The 17,098-nt window shown below is 43.2% G+C and overlaps 2 protein-coding genes across 2 annotated transcripts in view; both read right to left on the bottom strand.

Moving 5' to 3' along the window:
• The window catches only part of sv2a (synaptic vesicle glycoprotein 2A), a 215,272-nt gene that overhangs the window by 157,388 nt on the left and 40,786 nt on the right, over window positions 1–17,098 (bottom strand). The gene's annotated exons all lie outside the window — the stretch shown is intronic.
• bola1 (bolA family member 1) lies at window positions 15,525–16,856 on the bottom strand. The gene is made up of 2 exons (XM_079344784.1): window positions 16,767–16,856; window positions 15,525–16,235 (listed from the first exon to the last, which is right to left on the bottom strand). Exon 2 carries the CDS (start codon window positions 16,210–16,212, stop codon window positions 15,760–15,762), a length of 453 nt encoding a protein of 150 aa, XP_079200910.1. The 5' UTR covers window positions 16,213–16,235; window positions 16,767–16,856; the 3' UTR covers window positions 15,525–15,759.

Here is a 17,098-nt window from a genome sequence, read left to right on the forward strand (position 1 = left end):
CACTTCCACACGCCGTCACTCAGGGCCTGAAAACGGTTAGTGGTCTTTTATTATGTGAGCCTGGAGCAGAGCAACACCTTTCCTCACAGGGGAAATCAATCTCTCTGCTCTTATGTAATGTCTGACGATGATGATGTGTCACTGTCACAGAGAGAGAGAGAGAGAGAGAGAGAGCGAGAGAGAGCGAGAGCGAGAGAGAGAGAGACAGAGAGAGAGAGAGAGCACGAATCGGCTCGTTTAGTAATTAAGCGCGTGGAAGCTAAATTACCTCGAGTGAGAGAAGACGACTTAATGATTTGTGTTTATTCTTGATTGGTCGGGGATGGTGTCCTGGTTTATACTTCCTCTTTCATCCCAGTCCCATGACCTCAGGTCTTGATCCCATTTTAATCCTGAGTGATTATTTCCTTTGTTGAGTTCCTATACTGAATGCACGGCCAGCTCCAAATACAAAAGACAAAGCTCGTTCACGTCAAAGTGATGAAGAATTTCATCTGAGCTGTTCACCATGTGTCATGAAAAAAAACACTGAGCAGCTCTGGTAGTGTAGTGGTTACTGTGAGCGCCCCATATACAGAGGCCAAAGTCCTCCATTGGTGGCTGTGGGTTTGAATCCCACCTGTGGCTCCCTTCCTGCATGTTATTCCTCTCTCTCTCTCTCTCTCTCTCTCTCCCTGATTTCTGACTTGATCCAAAGTCTTATCCCTCAATTAAGTGCTTGAACTTTTTTTTTTTTTACAAACATTTTATTCCTCCTGTTGTTTGATTTTTGATTTGATAACCGTGGAAATAAGGAGACACAACCCTAGATTTAATTTTTATTTCAAAACTAAATACTCAACGCTAAAGGTACAAAAACATATGTTTCAAACATGAACCATCGCTTCTTAAATTTGCAAGAGTGTTTTTTTTGTTGTTGTTGTTGTTTTTTGTTTTTACAATTTTAACATTGTGGGCGGGCCAAATGAATTTAACTTTGAGGCCAGTAATGTTTGACTGTGTATAACCATACGAGGACCTGCAAAAAAAGCATTTTCAGTTAGCCTCGTAAGCTGCTAGGCAAATGTTAGCCAGGAGGCTGGCGCTAACCCTCCTAATCGAAAAATTCAAAGATGTCTGGGAAGGGCCAATAAAACGCAGGTCTATCCTGCTTCTTTAGAAGTACTTGTTGTAGGGACCTTCTTCCTTCTCCATCAGAGGATGTTAATCAAACTTAAGTGGATGATGCGTCACAGATTAAAATTTAAAACGGCTCCCGAGGTTTTGGCTTTACTTCGTAACAGGATTCTGTAGTTCCCTCAAAGCCAAACATGACATGAAATTACGCCGCTGACCGATGGCTGCTTATTTACAGAGGGCATGTCTTATTATTTCCTGAAAATGTGTGTTGCATGGCTAAGCGGCAGTAACACATACAATGATGTACAGTATGTCAGACTGCAGTGATTTTTATTTTTATTTTTTAGGAATCAATTCAGCCTTAAATAGACAAATGTCTCACAGTGTAGTCAACAGACTTAAGGGTTACTTCATGGTCACTCTGCCCTTCTTTATGTAGTATAACCTTTATCTTTCTCCTGATATTTAATAAAAAAATATACTCTACAAGAAAGCATCCAAACTTTAAATTAGCCGGACCCTTCCTTACATTTATCAGGAGTGGAGAGGCGAGGAGGAGTTCCTCTGCTGCCGGGCGCTGAGGTGGAGCGAGTGCGAGAAAAAGCAGCCGCTGTGCAGCAGTGACATGAAGGCGACAGGGTGTGACAGGATGAGCCCTCAGACCGCAGGGAGCACAAGAGGTGAATCTTTCACTTTCTCACACAAAGACACAAACACACACACACACAGACCCACACACAAATACACTTATCAAACAAATGAACAGATTAAACCTCTCTCTGTAAAAGCGGACAACAGGTTCATGAGTTTTTACAGGAGACATCGAGCCATCGTGATCACGTTAGGAGAAAGTCCTTCTTGCTTTGGTTCATCCTCTCATTTTTGGAAATGATGCAGAAAATACATGGGGGGTTTTTTCTCTAAAGATAAAAGAGTCGATATGAAGAATTGCAATTCATTCTTAAAAAACAAAGTCAAAGGATCTGCCGGAGGCCTGTAACCACTGATCTTTCATCACTGCGTTTAACTTTTAATAAAACACCACAAAGAAAAAACAACAAGAGCCAAAATACACGGATGTGGTTTTCTACTCATACACTTTATAACTGAGGTGTGTCAAATTACACTCATGTCCTTAGGGATGTCTGGTGTGTGTGTGTGTGTGTGTGATTACAGATGCAGACGCAAACTAGCTGGAAGCTAACTGTGGTGCATCAAATGTTTGCAGCTGTATGAAGCTGAATTTATCCAAAGCACACTGAGCAGCATCTTCTGTTACACGCGCCTGCTGCTGCTGCTGCTGCTGCTGCTGCTGCTGCTGCTGCTGCTGCCTCTATACCTGGAGTCAGGTTTGAGAGTTTCCTCCCCTTTGAACATCCGATGTGTGAGTTAAAAACGTTCAGACGACAAAGACGGGTAGACAGCGAGAGTAATTTGAATCTTTCCTCAGGATGTTTAACGGTTCACTGAACGTTTCAAATTTCAATTCATCAAAAACCAAAAGATGCAGTAACATCTCCAAACGGACTGGATATAAATTAGCTTTGTGTCTCATCTCACAGGACTGTTTTTCTCCTCCTAATGGGCCGTTTAGGTTCCTATACTTGTTGGTCAAAGAGTTTCATAGACTGTAGCTACATGGCACAAATGCCACATAATATACCCACGTCTCCACTGCACTCTGCTCCGACTGCACACACACACACCTCACTGCTTGTCCTGAGTTCCTCCCTGGGGGGTCACAGTGGCAAGGCGGGAGGGATTTCACGCTTGACCTTCCCCTCACAGCTCTGTGAGCCCCTTCACTCCCGCCTTGATTCTCTTGACCTACTTGGTCATCCCGGAGCAAGCCACTTATAATACCTACATCTCATCCAGCAGCACGCTCACCCTCGATGTCTCTGCCTAATACGCGCACACATACACATCTGTCTCGCACATCTGTCAACTGGTTTCTCTCTCTTTAGCAGCGGGCTCTGACTGTGACTGATGCCAAAGTTTAGAGATAAAGATTTAATCCCTTTGTGCTGAATATTGTTTGGGAGCGCTCTCTGACATACATTGCTCTGCATCGTGGATCCCTTTGTTTGCTTTTTGATCCAAATCCCTGAGGATGATTTGTGTGGTTTTAAGTGTGTGGAGGGCTGCAGCTCTCCCATCATCTTCTATTAGGGTGCTTTGCTTTGGGCAAATAAAGCATGCAGTCATTTCTTACAATACATCTACAGCACAACAAAAATATATAAATCACACTAAAAGAACACCACATTCACGTGACAAGGCTAAATAAAAATCTTATTTCAAGATATAAAAAGCAAAGGCCTGAAATGCTTCAAAGTTCAACGCTGGTTTTTTCCTATAATATATTAGGATGGTTTGTCTGCACTGCTCATAATGCTTCATGAGAGTTAACTGTATTTCTGTTGTTGAGTTAATTTTACAGTAAATGAATTGTCTCTGCTCATCAGTCTCATTTTGTGCAAAGCTCTGCAGACTCCCCTCCTCTCACTAATCATTGCCCAACCTTCCCTCACCCCTTTACTTCCCCCCACAGAGGAGCTGGATGGACTCACTCAGCGGCATCCTGAGCCCCTGTTTCCCCCCTCCAGCGAGCACCACTTAAGGCCTCCTGTCTCACACTGCAGCCCCGCCGGTAGTTGGGAACCATTTTCTACTCAGATGATCACAAACAAAGACATGCATGTGCAGGAGCGAGGGGAGGAGGAGGGGAGGAGGAGGAGGAGGAGGCCGTCGGTGTGTTTGGTAAACAGCCAGAAAAGCCACAGAGGGCAGCTACCTGGGAGGAGAGGAAGAGGGGAAGGGGAAGTGGAGGAGAGGGAACATGAGACAGGAGACAGAAGGGAATCGAACGATGAGGTATTGCCGCGTCGGAAGCCGGTAAAGAGTTGAGTAAAGGAAATTGCAGGGGGCTTCCATGTCACAATCCCCTCTCGGCCCTATCACAAAGAAAGGGGTGGCACACCTGGCACTAAACAAACACACACGTGCACACACACACACACACACACACACACGGCAGATTTAGAATAATACAACAGTTACAAACAGTTCATTGGACAGCAGACTTTGTATGAGTGCTTGTAGAGAAGACGTCGGCTTGTATCACTCAACTTCAGATGTTCTGAAAACCACTAATGATGTCAAATACACAGGTACATTAAGCTATATCAAGCTGGAGCCTCCGAAACACTAATGCATCCTAAGCTACAGTCAGCAGACTCTTGATTTACTGGTTGAATGACTGAACATCGGAACAAAGGTTCTTTGTTTTAGATTTATTTCCTTCGTAAAGGTTAACTGACTATTCATTTTGTGTACATATATCTATATCTATTTGGGGGGGAAATTATTTTGGAATACAGATTTGTACCTTTTATCCATTGACGCTGTTTTCCCATAAAAAACAACCAATGGATGTATACATACATTTATAAAAAATTTAAAAAAAAAAGTTTCCAGATGCAGTCAAATTGAAGAACCAGTGGTGTGCTTTTATTTAAATCCTTGTCTTTGGCTTTGTGGGGCTTCACAGGTCAGATTTGAACCTTCATCAGAGAAGCTGTTCTGCGTAAACCCTCGAGTGTAAAATGAACTGGAAACTAAAACAATTCTGTTGTGCAAAGAAAACGATTAAAATGATACAGCTGAAAAGAAACGAGAGCAGCCTCAAGAGAAAAACAGCTGACAACGTAAGCCTTGTTCTCTCAAGAGCCTGCAGAGTCTTTCAGGTTATAAATAAAGCTGTAACTCTGTGTCATCTCCCATCAGTCTCTCTGTGACTGTTCTTATGGAGAAATAAGACATGTGTTGTTCCATCCTAAATGAAAGAAGATAACCAGAGGCCAGTCTTGGTCATCTCTGTGTGAGCTTGTAAAATAGCTTGCTAATTAGCTTATGAGCTTTCATAGAGGACATTCAGTTTTTTAAGGAATGACTTCAAAACATCAGCTGCCATCCAAAACTAGTGGGAGTACTAGCACACATTTGTTTCGTGTTTGTGAATGTGCTTCAAGCAGAGAGCTGCTGAGGTGATCATGGATTCATGTTAGCCCGCTAACGTTAGCCTATCCCCAATCTCTACATGGTCAGTAAGCGCCACACAATAAGTCGCTGCTCGCTTCCACTCCAGTCAGTGAGTCTATTTTTGACAGTATGCGCTTCAGGCATGCATCAAGCGAGACAGAATTTAACAACCCGGACAGGAAGTCAGACAAGAAAAGGCACAGAGCATCCAGTTAATTCAAAATAAAACACAACATACAGACTCACAATTGTATTTTACTCACTTGATCAACGTAAGGTCAAAACAAGCACCGCATGAACAAATAATCCTCAGTGAGATACTGCTCCCGTGTGATCTTGGAGTTCTCCTGTGATGTTTACACGCTGTGTAAAACTGTGGCGCTGATGGAAAGCAGCGCTTACAGAATCTGTGGACATTTGGGGTTAGCCTGTTTTAGCTACATGGGTTAGAAGAATAACACATTTTGTGCATTATTTTTAGAGATATTACTCGTGATAGAATATTCAACTCTCTTCTATTGTTTTTTCTTCTAAATGGGGGAAACAAAATTGAAATAATGAATTCTATCAAAGCGCATTACTTGTTGCATCAAAATACTCCAGAACCCAAGAATCGTAATAAAATCCAACCAGGAGCAGAGCACATTGTCCCAGACCTCCTGCTGAGTAATGGAGACTGAAGAACTGTTGAATGAAAGCGATGTCACATTTCAGGTTGTACTGTTGCACCCCACCGAATCTGATTACTGTCAATGGGTGTGTGTCAATAAAGTTTCTCTCCTCTCTTTTGAGCTCCAGTTCAAGCAAAACTCAAACAATCTCTCTTTGTGTTTATTCCTCTGTATTATTACACTTTCTGATGAGCACGCCGGAGCGACTGTGCTATTTGACTCTGCCTGTGTTGTAAATAAACGCTGCTGTTGCTGCACGCCTCCAGGTGTTTCACCTCCGTGCATCACTCGCAGTACATCAGGGACTTAATTCTCCCACTTCTCTTACATCTGTGATTCTGAATGTCTGTCTTTTATTTATATATTTAGATAAGACAGCTGATAGAGAAGGATACTGGGGTGAAAATTATATAATAACAAGTGGGTACCTCATCGGCTTGGAGGACTGGAGCGTCTGGAACATGTGACCGCTGTATTTTATTTTTCAAAATTGACCTGCAATGTGTCCTGCAAATAATATCTTTTTTTTTTTTGTTTTCTTATTTTACGTTCAAGCACAGCAGTATTTAGTCCAGCAATCAATAAACGTCTGGAACAAGTGTTTGCATGGATGCTGGATGTAATAAAGATCGGTATAACACTTTTGATCCAATCAGTCTGTTAGATTAAGGCGTTTTCATGCAGCATTTCTATTCTGAACATTTATGTCCATGTAATAAAAAAAAAAGTGATCACACTTGAGGTTGTGCTGTTGTACAGACCATCATTATCTGATATTATGCTTATCAATGGCCTGTGGCATCTTGCCTACAACAGCATCACAGACTGATATTCAGAACAACATTCCTGCTTGTGTCATATTGTGTTTAGGGAACAAAAACCAGAGCTTTGGTTCACACTTCAGTAAGTCGTAGTTCCTGCTGCTACAAACGCCCTTCAGACAAAGCGTGCACAACAACACTCTTCAGGGCATCCCTGAGCCGTGTTCTATTCTGAGGATATGAGGGTCAAACCCAAAGATGACAAAGTCCTCATATCAAAGCCCACACACTCCCAGTTGACCCAGCTCTTCCCTCTGACCCTGTTGTTTTATTTGAGCCCTAATAACTCTCCTAATTAAAGCCCCTTCCTATTATTTTTTTCCCTCCACTCCCCTGTAAAAGGCCTTAGTTTCAAAGTGCTAATAAAATAGGTTGGAGGGTGGGGGGGGGGATTTCTTTATTTGTATGTGTGTGAAGAGTGTGTGGAAGAAGGACTCAGGGAAAGGAGGGGGGACTTGGAGGGACAGAGGGGGGTAAAAGAAACAGAGGTCAGTGGAAACAAAGAAGTGTGAGACCCCGGGGTCAAGCTGCCTGGTGTCCACAGTCAGCGGGCTGGCGTTTTTGCACAGCGAATGGCCCCGCTTGTATAATCGCCGGGGTACGTTTTGTCCACGAGTGTAGGATAGAATATATCACAGCACTGCTGACAGATGAACAATAGATCACGGTTTGTGGAAGTCCGAGTGGAGCCTTCGCAGCTCCTTTTGAGATGGATGGTACATCTGGAAGAGCTAAGATTAACCCCGCGTTTACTGGCCCTGCGTATGGCTGACCCTTCTGACCCCCACTGCAGCGCCAACAATATCGCTTATGGGTTAATATAGGACTCAAAGACGCCCTATAGAGGAGGCATCGGTGAATGATCCTCTTAGAGGCCAATGGGAAACAATCAGTACAACGGTGATGCATGTTGTTATGAGCTTAACAACAATCCACGGTTTTCAGATGGGTTAAAAGTGACGACCAAAAGGGTCAACAGCTGCTAACGTCAGCGACTCTGTAGGCCTGAACGATCAGATGGTGACATGTTAATGTTCAGCAAGTATGAAGTTGAACAAGAAAAAAAAAAGTACGCCCACTCAGTCCGGCTGATACGCTAACAAATTGGCTTTTCAGATATATCAGGAAAAAAACAAATCATTTGATGTGCTATCAACAATGTTAATAAAATATTTAGCCCCTTCGAACGTACGCATTCCTGAAACTCGACAACTCGTTTGTGGATTACGTTTATCACCGGAGTGAAATCCAGTTGAAGCAGATCTCACACAGCCCTGTTAAAACCTCACTCCATTGCTCAGGGTTAGCTTATCACCGTCAGACAACTTGGCTTCTGCTCCAAATGAGAATTGCAGAGAGATGGTCAATAACTTCCCCATGTGAGGGCGACGTAGAGCCTTGTGGTTATGTTGTGCACTTCCATGCACTAAAGCCAGAGCACTCGTGGGTTGGAATCAGACGCCAACTTTTTTTCTGCACGTCGTCCCTCCCTGTCCCGACACATCCTGTCTCTCTTCGCCCTTGAGCAGCAGCGTGAAATCCCTCGCCACTCGTTCGAGGGAGTTATGAATGACTGATACCAATTCATCTTGCAGCCAGAAGTGTCTGTAACTAATTCCTTGGCAGTCAGTGCAGAGCTTTTGTTTAGATATTTGAGACTGGAACAAATTGGTGGACCAACAAATTGACAGATATGCTTCCGTTAGAGCCACACAGCTAGCGTCTCTGAAGAAAAAAAAACCCAACCTGAAAGATAGACTAACAAATCTTTATGTATGTCTTAAAACCAGGGTACATCAGGTGCAAAGAGACACCACTGCCCGCATGAGCAAACCAGATGCTAATCAATTCTCTTTTTATGATATTTGCAGCTCAGCCATAAATGTGCTCAATCTCTGTTAACTCTCCTGTTGGTTTTATGATGATAAACATGTCGGTGGGGAGCTTTACGAGTGTCTTTCTGCAGCCACTATAAAAAACAGCTATGTGAATATCATATGCTTCATGGGTCTGCAGTGCTTCTCAGTACTGGCCGTCATTCAAATCCCACAAAATATTCCAAACACGGGTGTTTGAATAACTTACAACCTCTCGACTGAAAACATCAGCACTGAGTAATACCCAGGGGCCGAAGCGATAACATAATATGGTGATATGATAATAGCTCCAGGCTGTGTGTGAGATATAAGCATGATCAGATCGGGTGTGTGGTACTCCAGGGGGTTAAGTGAATTTAATCCTGCTTGAGACCAAGCGCTAAAGAAGGAGTGAAAAAGAGAGGCAGAGAAAAGTCATGTGTCAGGGTTCAGCTGTGAGCGTCGGAGGGAAGGGTTTGGGGGAAATTTCTTTTTTACACAACGAGGGAATATCGAGCACGTTCAGCTCTGCTGCACATGAGACGGGCTGTTTAAAACGTTGAATGAAAGTTGATCAGAGGTCAGAAGGAGTTTACGACTGGAAAGAGGCGAAGGGTAGCTAGCCAACCCGGGTCGTAGCGCACACAAAAAGGGATATGATTGACAGAGTGGAGATGGAGGAGGGAATGAGGAACAGGTTCAAAGCGAGGGAGCTGCAGTGGGAAGATCACAGAGGTTGAGAGAAGGTACAGAGGGAGGACAGAGAGGAGGCCTTGAAAGAGCCTTATCTGTGACCCATCTGTCTTGACATGCACACTCCTCTGGTTAGTGCCCTGGAGGGGAGGGAAGGGGAGCTGCCTGCGTGTCAGTAACTCAGCGTGCAGGGCTCAGGGCGAAGGCCTTGGCCTGTGCACTCTGGCCCAAAAACCAGCCTAACCAGCCCCATGCCTCAACACCCCCAGGAAAAACTCCCATGACTCCTCGCCTACTGCCGCGATCACGTGGCTGACTGAGCCGTGCAAGAGGAACGTACACACACACACACACACACACACACACACACACACACACACACACACACACACACACACACACACACACACACACACACACACACACACACACACACACACACACACACACACACACACACACACACACACACACACACACACACACACACACACACACACACACACACACACACACACACACACACACACACACACACACACACACACACACACACACACACACACACACACACACACACACACACACACACACACACACACACACACACACACACACACACACACACACACACACACACACACACACACACACACACACACACACACACAGATAGAGGTTACTCTCTTTTTTATGTTTTCAGCTGATTCACGCCAAACTTCTTTTAGTGGCGTCTTGTTTCTGTGTTGTCATTTTGGAGACAGAGAAGATCCGCCAGCCTGACTGATGACCTTGTGTGTATTCAGGGATTTAAAAAAAAAAAAAAAAAAAAAACCCTGGTCTACCAGTGAAAACCAAAACACAGACAGTTGAGATGGTGTCAATGCCTGGAGAATTAGATTGTAAAATATGAAAAACTTTAATCCTCTCCAGCACGTCACCAAACTTTCAACATTTCAACATCTTGATCTGATCAAGGTGGTCAGAAGTTGTAGTTTAATGTGAAAACACACATTAAACCATCTACACTGCATGACATAAACAAGTTGTTGGAAGTGGTCAACTGGACCCGACACCGAACTCACTCTCCTGACTGTCTGTCCATTGAAGTTGAAAAATGTAGAATAATTAATAATAAAACGTATTAACACACTGAGAAATAAAGAAAACCTTCTTATTAAGATAATGATTTCAAACTACTGCAACACAATGAGCAACTTTTATTTTTTTATCTGAGAATCATCATCTTTGTTTGGTGTCCGCTCTTCATCTCCACGTCATTGTAAATGAGGGTTTGGAAATTGTCAATTTCAAAGTCTTGAGAAAAAGTTTGAAATGAAATGAAATTTAAAGTTGACGGAATTTGAACGGTAAGTTGTCATAAATTTGAATCAATCATTTGAAAGAAAAACAAAAACCCTAAACTTTCTGTGGTAAACTAATTTTGTAATATTCAAATAAAACTGAACTTGTACTTAACAGTTTGCTTGTTTGTCAACACAGAATTTCCTTTTTAATCAGAGTCTCAACACAGACTTTCTTAACCATCTTAATTTTATATCTATATTTGGGTTAACTTGATTAAGACATACATTCATTAATAAATGTATAGTCAAAAATAAGCTTAAATAAAAGTTAAAGCATGTTTTCCTTCTTTTCTGACCCTGCACAGTGAAAGCAGTTCAGTCTGCGTCTCAGCTAAATGAAGAACATCAGTCTGAAGATGTCAAGAAGACTAAAAATCTCTGTTTCCCAGCCACGTTCCCACCCTCACTGTCCACGGCAAATATCAATCAGTCCATGTTGCTTTGCATCAAATCCGCCCTCCTCAGAAGTTTAACTCGTGTATGTACAGCACACCTGGGAGATTTACCTTAATGAATACCTGATGTGGTGGAGCACTTAATACCACCTATAAAATAACTCCCTTCCTTCTTCCTGTGGGCCCCGGCTGTTGTTTATCAAACGAGGTAACGTCCTGTCATGGGACCCCTCCCCCCTCACAGAAACCCACCTGTGTGGACTTTTCTCTTAATCCCCCTCTTAACCCCCCACACACTTTTTTTTTTTTTAGGGCTGTGCGCTTTGAATACTTAGACTACTGAGTGTAACTAATTCTCCCACACAAAGATATTGTCTTCTGCCTATCTCTGCCTTTGTCCCTCCCTTTCAAGCCGCCTATTCACTCATTTCATTAGTTGGTGGAGCGGTGAGAGAGAGAGAGAGAGAGAGAGAGAGAGAGAGAGGGAGAGAGAGAGAGAGAGAGAGAGAGAGAGAGAGAGAGAGAGAGAGAGGGAGAGAGAGAGAGAGGGAGAGAGAGAGAGAGAGAGTGTTGGCGAGGGAAGGGAGGGAGGGGGCTTTCCAATTAAAAGGCCTTAATAGCCCATAATCATTACCTTAAGTTCAACTCTGTGTTTTTTGCACAACATTAAGCCTGCTAAAGATTAATCAGCCCAGCAGCGTGGGAGCTTCAAAAGGCAAATCTGAGAGGATTTAACTGTAATTAAGACTGATGATTTTTAAATGCTCATCGCTAACAGAGAGAGAAACTTTGCTTTTTTCATCTTTACACAAATGTGATTTTTAAGACTCACAGCATCATTGATTTAATTAGTAAAAAATGAATGATTGAGGTGAATTGAGAGGTTTTATTTAGTAAGAAAAAGCTTTTTTCTTGGAGCATTATTTACAATTTCGCACCACTTTGACTTTGCAAAGTTCTCATAGTCGTAAGAAAACACTTCTTTTGTGCAGCAGCATCAGGAACAATAAATGTAATGTTTGTTATTGTTTCATGGGGGGTTAAATTGAATGCGTTTCACAGGCTGCTCTCCCTGCACACATGCTGCACAGACCCTGCAGCTGACCAGGGGGGCCTGAGGACGAAGCCGCTCCCCTGGGATGACCAAACCACCCTTTCCCAGACACCCATTTGTTGTACCCCTCTCCCCCTCCCTCCTCGCAATGGATGACCCTGCAACCAGCAGGGGTCAGCTGTGCAGAAGGAGCCCCCCCCCCCGCACCCCAGACCGGGGTCCGGAGCCGCGGCGTAAATCAGCGGCTGTTCATTGCGGGAACCCTGCCCTGCCAGGAGTCTCAGCCCAGCCTGGCACCATCTGTCCCGGGGCTCTGACGCAGGAGCAGCGCTGCCAAGGTGGGTTCCCACTGACCTGCTGCACCCTCCAGGCCTGGGCTAGACCTGAGGCTGGAGACAGATCCATCATACCACGCAGGAGTCTGGACATGGTGGAAGTGCCTCTGTACACACTAAGTAAACACTGTAAATTAACTCTGAATGAAATGAAACTGTGGACTAATTTAAGGCGGAGAACTAAAAAGAATCCTCAACACAAATAACATTCGAATCAATAAGACAAGAGAGCTAAAAAACCTCCCTCTGACTCTTCCACACAAGCACTGAAAATAGTCAACCATGTCTTAAAACAACAGAAAGTCCAATATTTAAATGTGTTGACCTTTTTAAAAATAAAAGAAAACATATCGATCTCCATATTTGTAATGAAAAGTTTCAACATGTGAAAGAGAGAGAGAGAGAGAGAGAGAGAGAGAGAGAGAGAGAGAGAGAGAGAGAGAGAGAGGGGTGGGTTTATTAAAGTTCAGAGGTCAGTTCAGCTGGTACAGAACAGCAATACGATAGATCTCGTCATTAAGATCATATATTGTTTTAAAAGTGTTTCATTAATACAGACCTGTATGCGTGGACTTTCTAATTATTAATGAAATGCAACTCAAACCAGCTTTTCTCTTTGAAATCAAGACGTGAGTTGGAACTTTTACTCTTAAATGAACTGAATGAAGCGTGAACAAAGGGCAGTGAGACAACTCAAATGATCTACTCATAAACCAAGTACCTTTTTTTTTTTTTCTCAACTTGAGCACCAATGAAGTGGAAGATTCCTGCTCTGAAAACCTGCTGATGTCGAGACGCAGCACCACAACGTTCATCTTCAATCTTATCATCACTCTGATGGATGACCTTAAAACGACTCTGCATCCAATGTTCTCCTCCCGACAAGCTTCAAACTTAAGTTTTTTTCTCCTGATTGGATCTTAATTGCAGCTGTTAACTTTTCAGAAAAAAAAAGAAAAAAAAAAAAGAGTAACTGTCAACATAAAAACAAAATTACACATTGTGGACTAACTGGACACTCCAAGCTCGTCAATAAGGCATTTTCAATTCCACCTCTGGCCAAAACAAGTCCCAATCTACAGAGGTGACCTGAGCGACCCTGTCATTTGGCTGTATAACTGCCACAGACTAAATAGTTGATGTACTACTCACACATGTAAAACAGCCCGTCCAAGTTCAGGACAAGTCTCTGCACTCCACCTCGTCACCTTTTTGACGTCTTGACGTCTTTTCCCCTCTCAATCATAACAGCACCTGGATTCCTGACACGTAAATCTCATGGGCAGAGACAGTCTGCGGCTCCCGGGGCAGAACAGCCCCAGCTTATTGCTCTCTCCCACAGACGCGACCTTGCCGCTCGCCCCCCCTCAGGCCCGGCTCGAACGGGGGGAGCAGGGGTCATAAAGTGGTTGTGTTAGTGTTTTCCTTTTTCCAAACCAGTGACACCAGTTGTTCACCCTCCTCACCGGGGCCTTTTGTGAGGCCTGACAGGCTGTCAATTCCAGGCGGAGGATGATCGTAGAAGACGACGTGCATTACCTCGAGGTGACACCACATTCCTCTGCAGGCCTGTCTTTATGAGCCAACAATAACTTTGAGGAGCTTTGAAGCAAAGCATTAAAAGTTTGCCCGGGCTCGGTGGCGTGCGTTTGGTGAGACGTTCTCTTCGTCTCGGATCAGAACATCATGCACTGAAAGGATGTTAAATTAATCTCACTGATGAATATCAATTGGGATAAAGGATCAATGTTTTAGACTCCTCTTCACTTTTTCTTCTGTTTGTTATTCACACAGGCCTGAGGGGACGACTTTTTGAGTCATCAGAGTTAAGGGTAGGACAAGAAGACCTTCACAGGGACATATACAACCCCGGGACGAGAATAGACGCCCACCCACACACACACACACACACACACAAACAGGCAGAGTGCGTCATACTGCGCTAATGACCGAACATTCTGTACTTGTTTTTTTTATCCAATCACTAAAAAAGCTGAAACAATAATCACCTAACAAATACGTGAAGCAATAATGTGTTGACACTCTCATCGCTGTCGATTACTGATTTCCTTTTGCACTTTAGTGTCGTGTGGGTTATATTTTAAATGCATTTGATTTCCTGCTACAGTGTGAGAGTTTCTGAAAAATTGTTACATTTCTACAAAAAGTTACGAGTTCATTTTTTTTTACATATTTTAGACGGCACATCGTTTCATGTTTGACTTGAAGGAGAATAATGAAGACATCTTGTGCACTCTTTGTGGACATACTGCCCTCTTGTGTTGAGCCTCTGTTATTGACAGTTCAGAAAAAAAACCTGCAGCAACTCTGTCCTGCTCTCTCTGGTTTAGTCTATGTTAGGCATCTTACACTTTTCATTTTTTGATTCACACAGATCTTGTTTTTTTTTTGTTTTTTTTCAACTTCAACTTTGTTTTTTTATTTGTAATAAAAAATTTGGAATTTCTATTTCTATTTACTGGTTTGTCCGTCATTCTCTCCGGTGAAGCGCTTTGGTGTCATGTTTAAAAAGCGATATATAATTATACTTACAGTTACGCTCAACTGAAGCCTGTGGGTCAGAATCGCCCAAAAAAATTTGGATTTTGGATTTTAACTCTATACTAGGTCATCTTTTTATTTGATTTCAGTCAGACTTTGACGTTCACATTTGGGATGTTTTCTTTTGTTTTTTTTGTCCATGGAAATAGCACAGATATTCTAGCTAACAGAGGGAAACGCCTGTGACATTGCACTCTGGTTTCAAGGTCAGAGAGGGTTGCTGAAAACAACAACAACAACAAAATCAAACCTCTGTTGGTAACTGAGAAATAAACTGAAGACAAAGATAAGAAAGCTTTACAGTCAGTAACGTCATGTTCATTTCTGTCCTGAAGAAAACGTCGGTCTAATAATTGTGCTCAAATGATGCTAAGTTGTAAATGATCGTCCCACATGACCAAGTGATATGAATGTTCACATTCAGGCAGACCTGGAAACATACAAACGCACCTTTTACATGAAATAGAAGAGAGACCTGTTCTTCATGACTGTAACTGGACGTATCATCAGCTGTGTCTGAATCTCGAGGTCGGTGGATTTCATCATGGTCAGGGTGTTGAATCGTTTCTTTGATGGTGATAAGTGTACTTTTAAAACACACTGCAGATTCATGTTTGCACTCGTGTTTTATTATGACAGAACCAACACAAAGCCCCATCTCTGCAACAGAATGTTCACTTCCTCTAAGCCCGGGAGGAATCATTTTAAAACGGATCAAAAACAGATATATGGGAAAACAACTGTCACCTGCATTAGACAAAGATACTTTAACGTTTGTGTCCCAGAGCTTTCACCTGCAGTCTTTAAAGTTCAGTCAAACAAACTGCTTCAGAAGCCAACCTTCACTCCCGCCCTCCTTTCAGCTTCTCCTCCACTGTGTGGTCTCCCTTCGAGCCCCCCATGCAAGGCGGACTCTTGGCCAGGCTGGGGTTGTTCCCCCACTGCTCAGGCGTCTTTGCCTGGATGGCGAGTGCATGAACGCAGCTACTCAACTCCTCTTTCAGAGCTTCGTTTACCAAACGGTGGCGCTTTATCAACGGCAGACCCTCAAACTGGGAGCTGACAACCAAGACCCGGAAATGGGATTCTGAGCCAGGGGGTACAGCGTGCATGTGGCTTTCATTGTGTACCTCTAAGTAGTCAGGCTGGAGTGTGTTGCTCAGTTTACTTCTGATAGCTCTCTCAACGGGCCGGCTCGGGTCCGGGTCCATGTGCGGTCTGAAGTGGGCCAAAGGTCGGCTTAAGGTAAGACTGGTAGAGATGGGCCGAGCGCAGCGGAGGACGGTGGGCAGCATCAGAGGATGTGGCAGGAGACCACCTGTAATAAGCATAAGGGTATAAACACAAGTCACTATTGTTTTAATTAATTAAAACACGCTATTAAAACAGGCTTATTGCATGTGTGGCACAAAAAGGAGCAAATTCTATTCAATGTAAACATCTCATAAGAAGTCTTAAATAGCTCAAAGACTGACCTAATAGAGAGTCCACACACTGAGGATCATGAACAGACATTTATGGAAAGACAGCTTGTGACATCCAAACAAACAGCAACGCTGCTATCAGCAGAGCCACAGTCAAGAGAAGTGAAATAAACAGAGAACTGAGGCCATTGACCTAACACAAGGCGTAAAGAGTCACTTTCAGAGACAGAAACACGACTTCCAATCACAAATCAGCCTTCACTGTGACAGCTAACTGAAGTAGCTTGTTAGCTTTCATTGTTGTCATCACGTGTTATTTAAGTGAAATAAGAGAATGTGACGGATTATCTGCGCCGCAAAACTCAACAAAATACAACACACACGTCAAAACAGACTCATTAAGACGAGCTAACATCGGTACTCACCTTGCAGCAAAACACGACTGTACACAGAAGTTGCACATGCGCAGTATGGCGCAGTGCCGCTTACCAGGCTGTGTTTCCGGAAGCATAAACCGTTACTGCCCCCTTGTGATGTAAATACGAACTGCAGCAAATAAAATAACTTAAAGCAGCTTACTCAAAAATCTTTTCTACATTTATTAGTATTATTAAAGTATTATTATTATTATTATTATTATTATTATTATTATTGTCTGGTTGCTAGGAGACAGTGCAGGAGGAAAAGAAGTAACCAGTTATCATTTTGTCAAGTCATTTTCACAGACAGTCGAGGGGGTAGCAAGTGGGAAAGGTAG

This window comes from Symphodus melops (assembly GCF_947650265.1).
Source record: "Symphodus melops genome assembly, chromosome: 5".
Classification (NCBI taxonomy): Eukaryota; Metazoa; Chordata; class Actinopteri; order Labriformes; family Labridae; genus Symphodus; species Symphodus melops.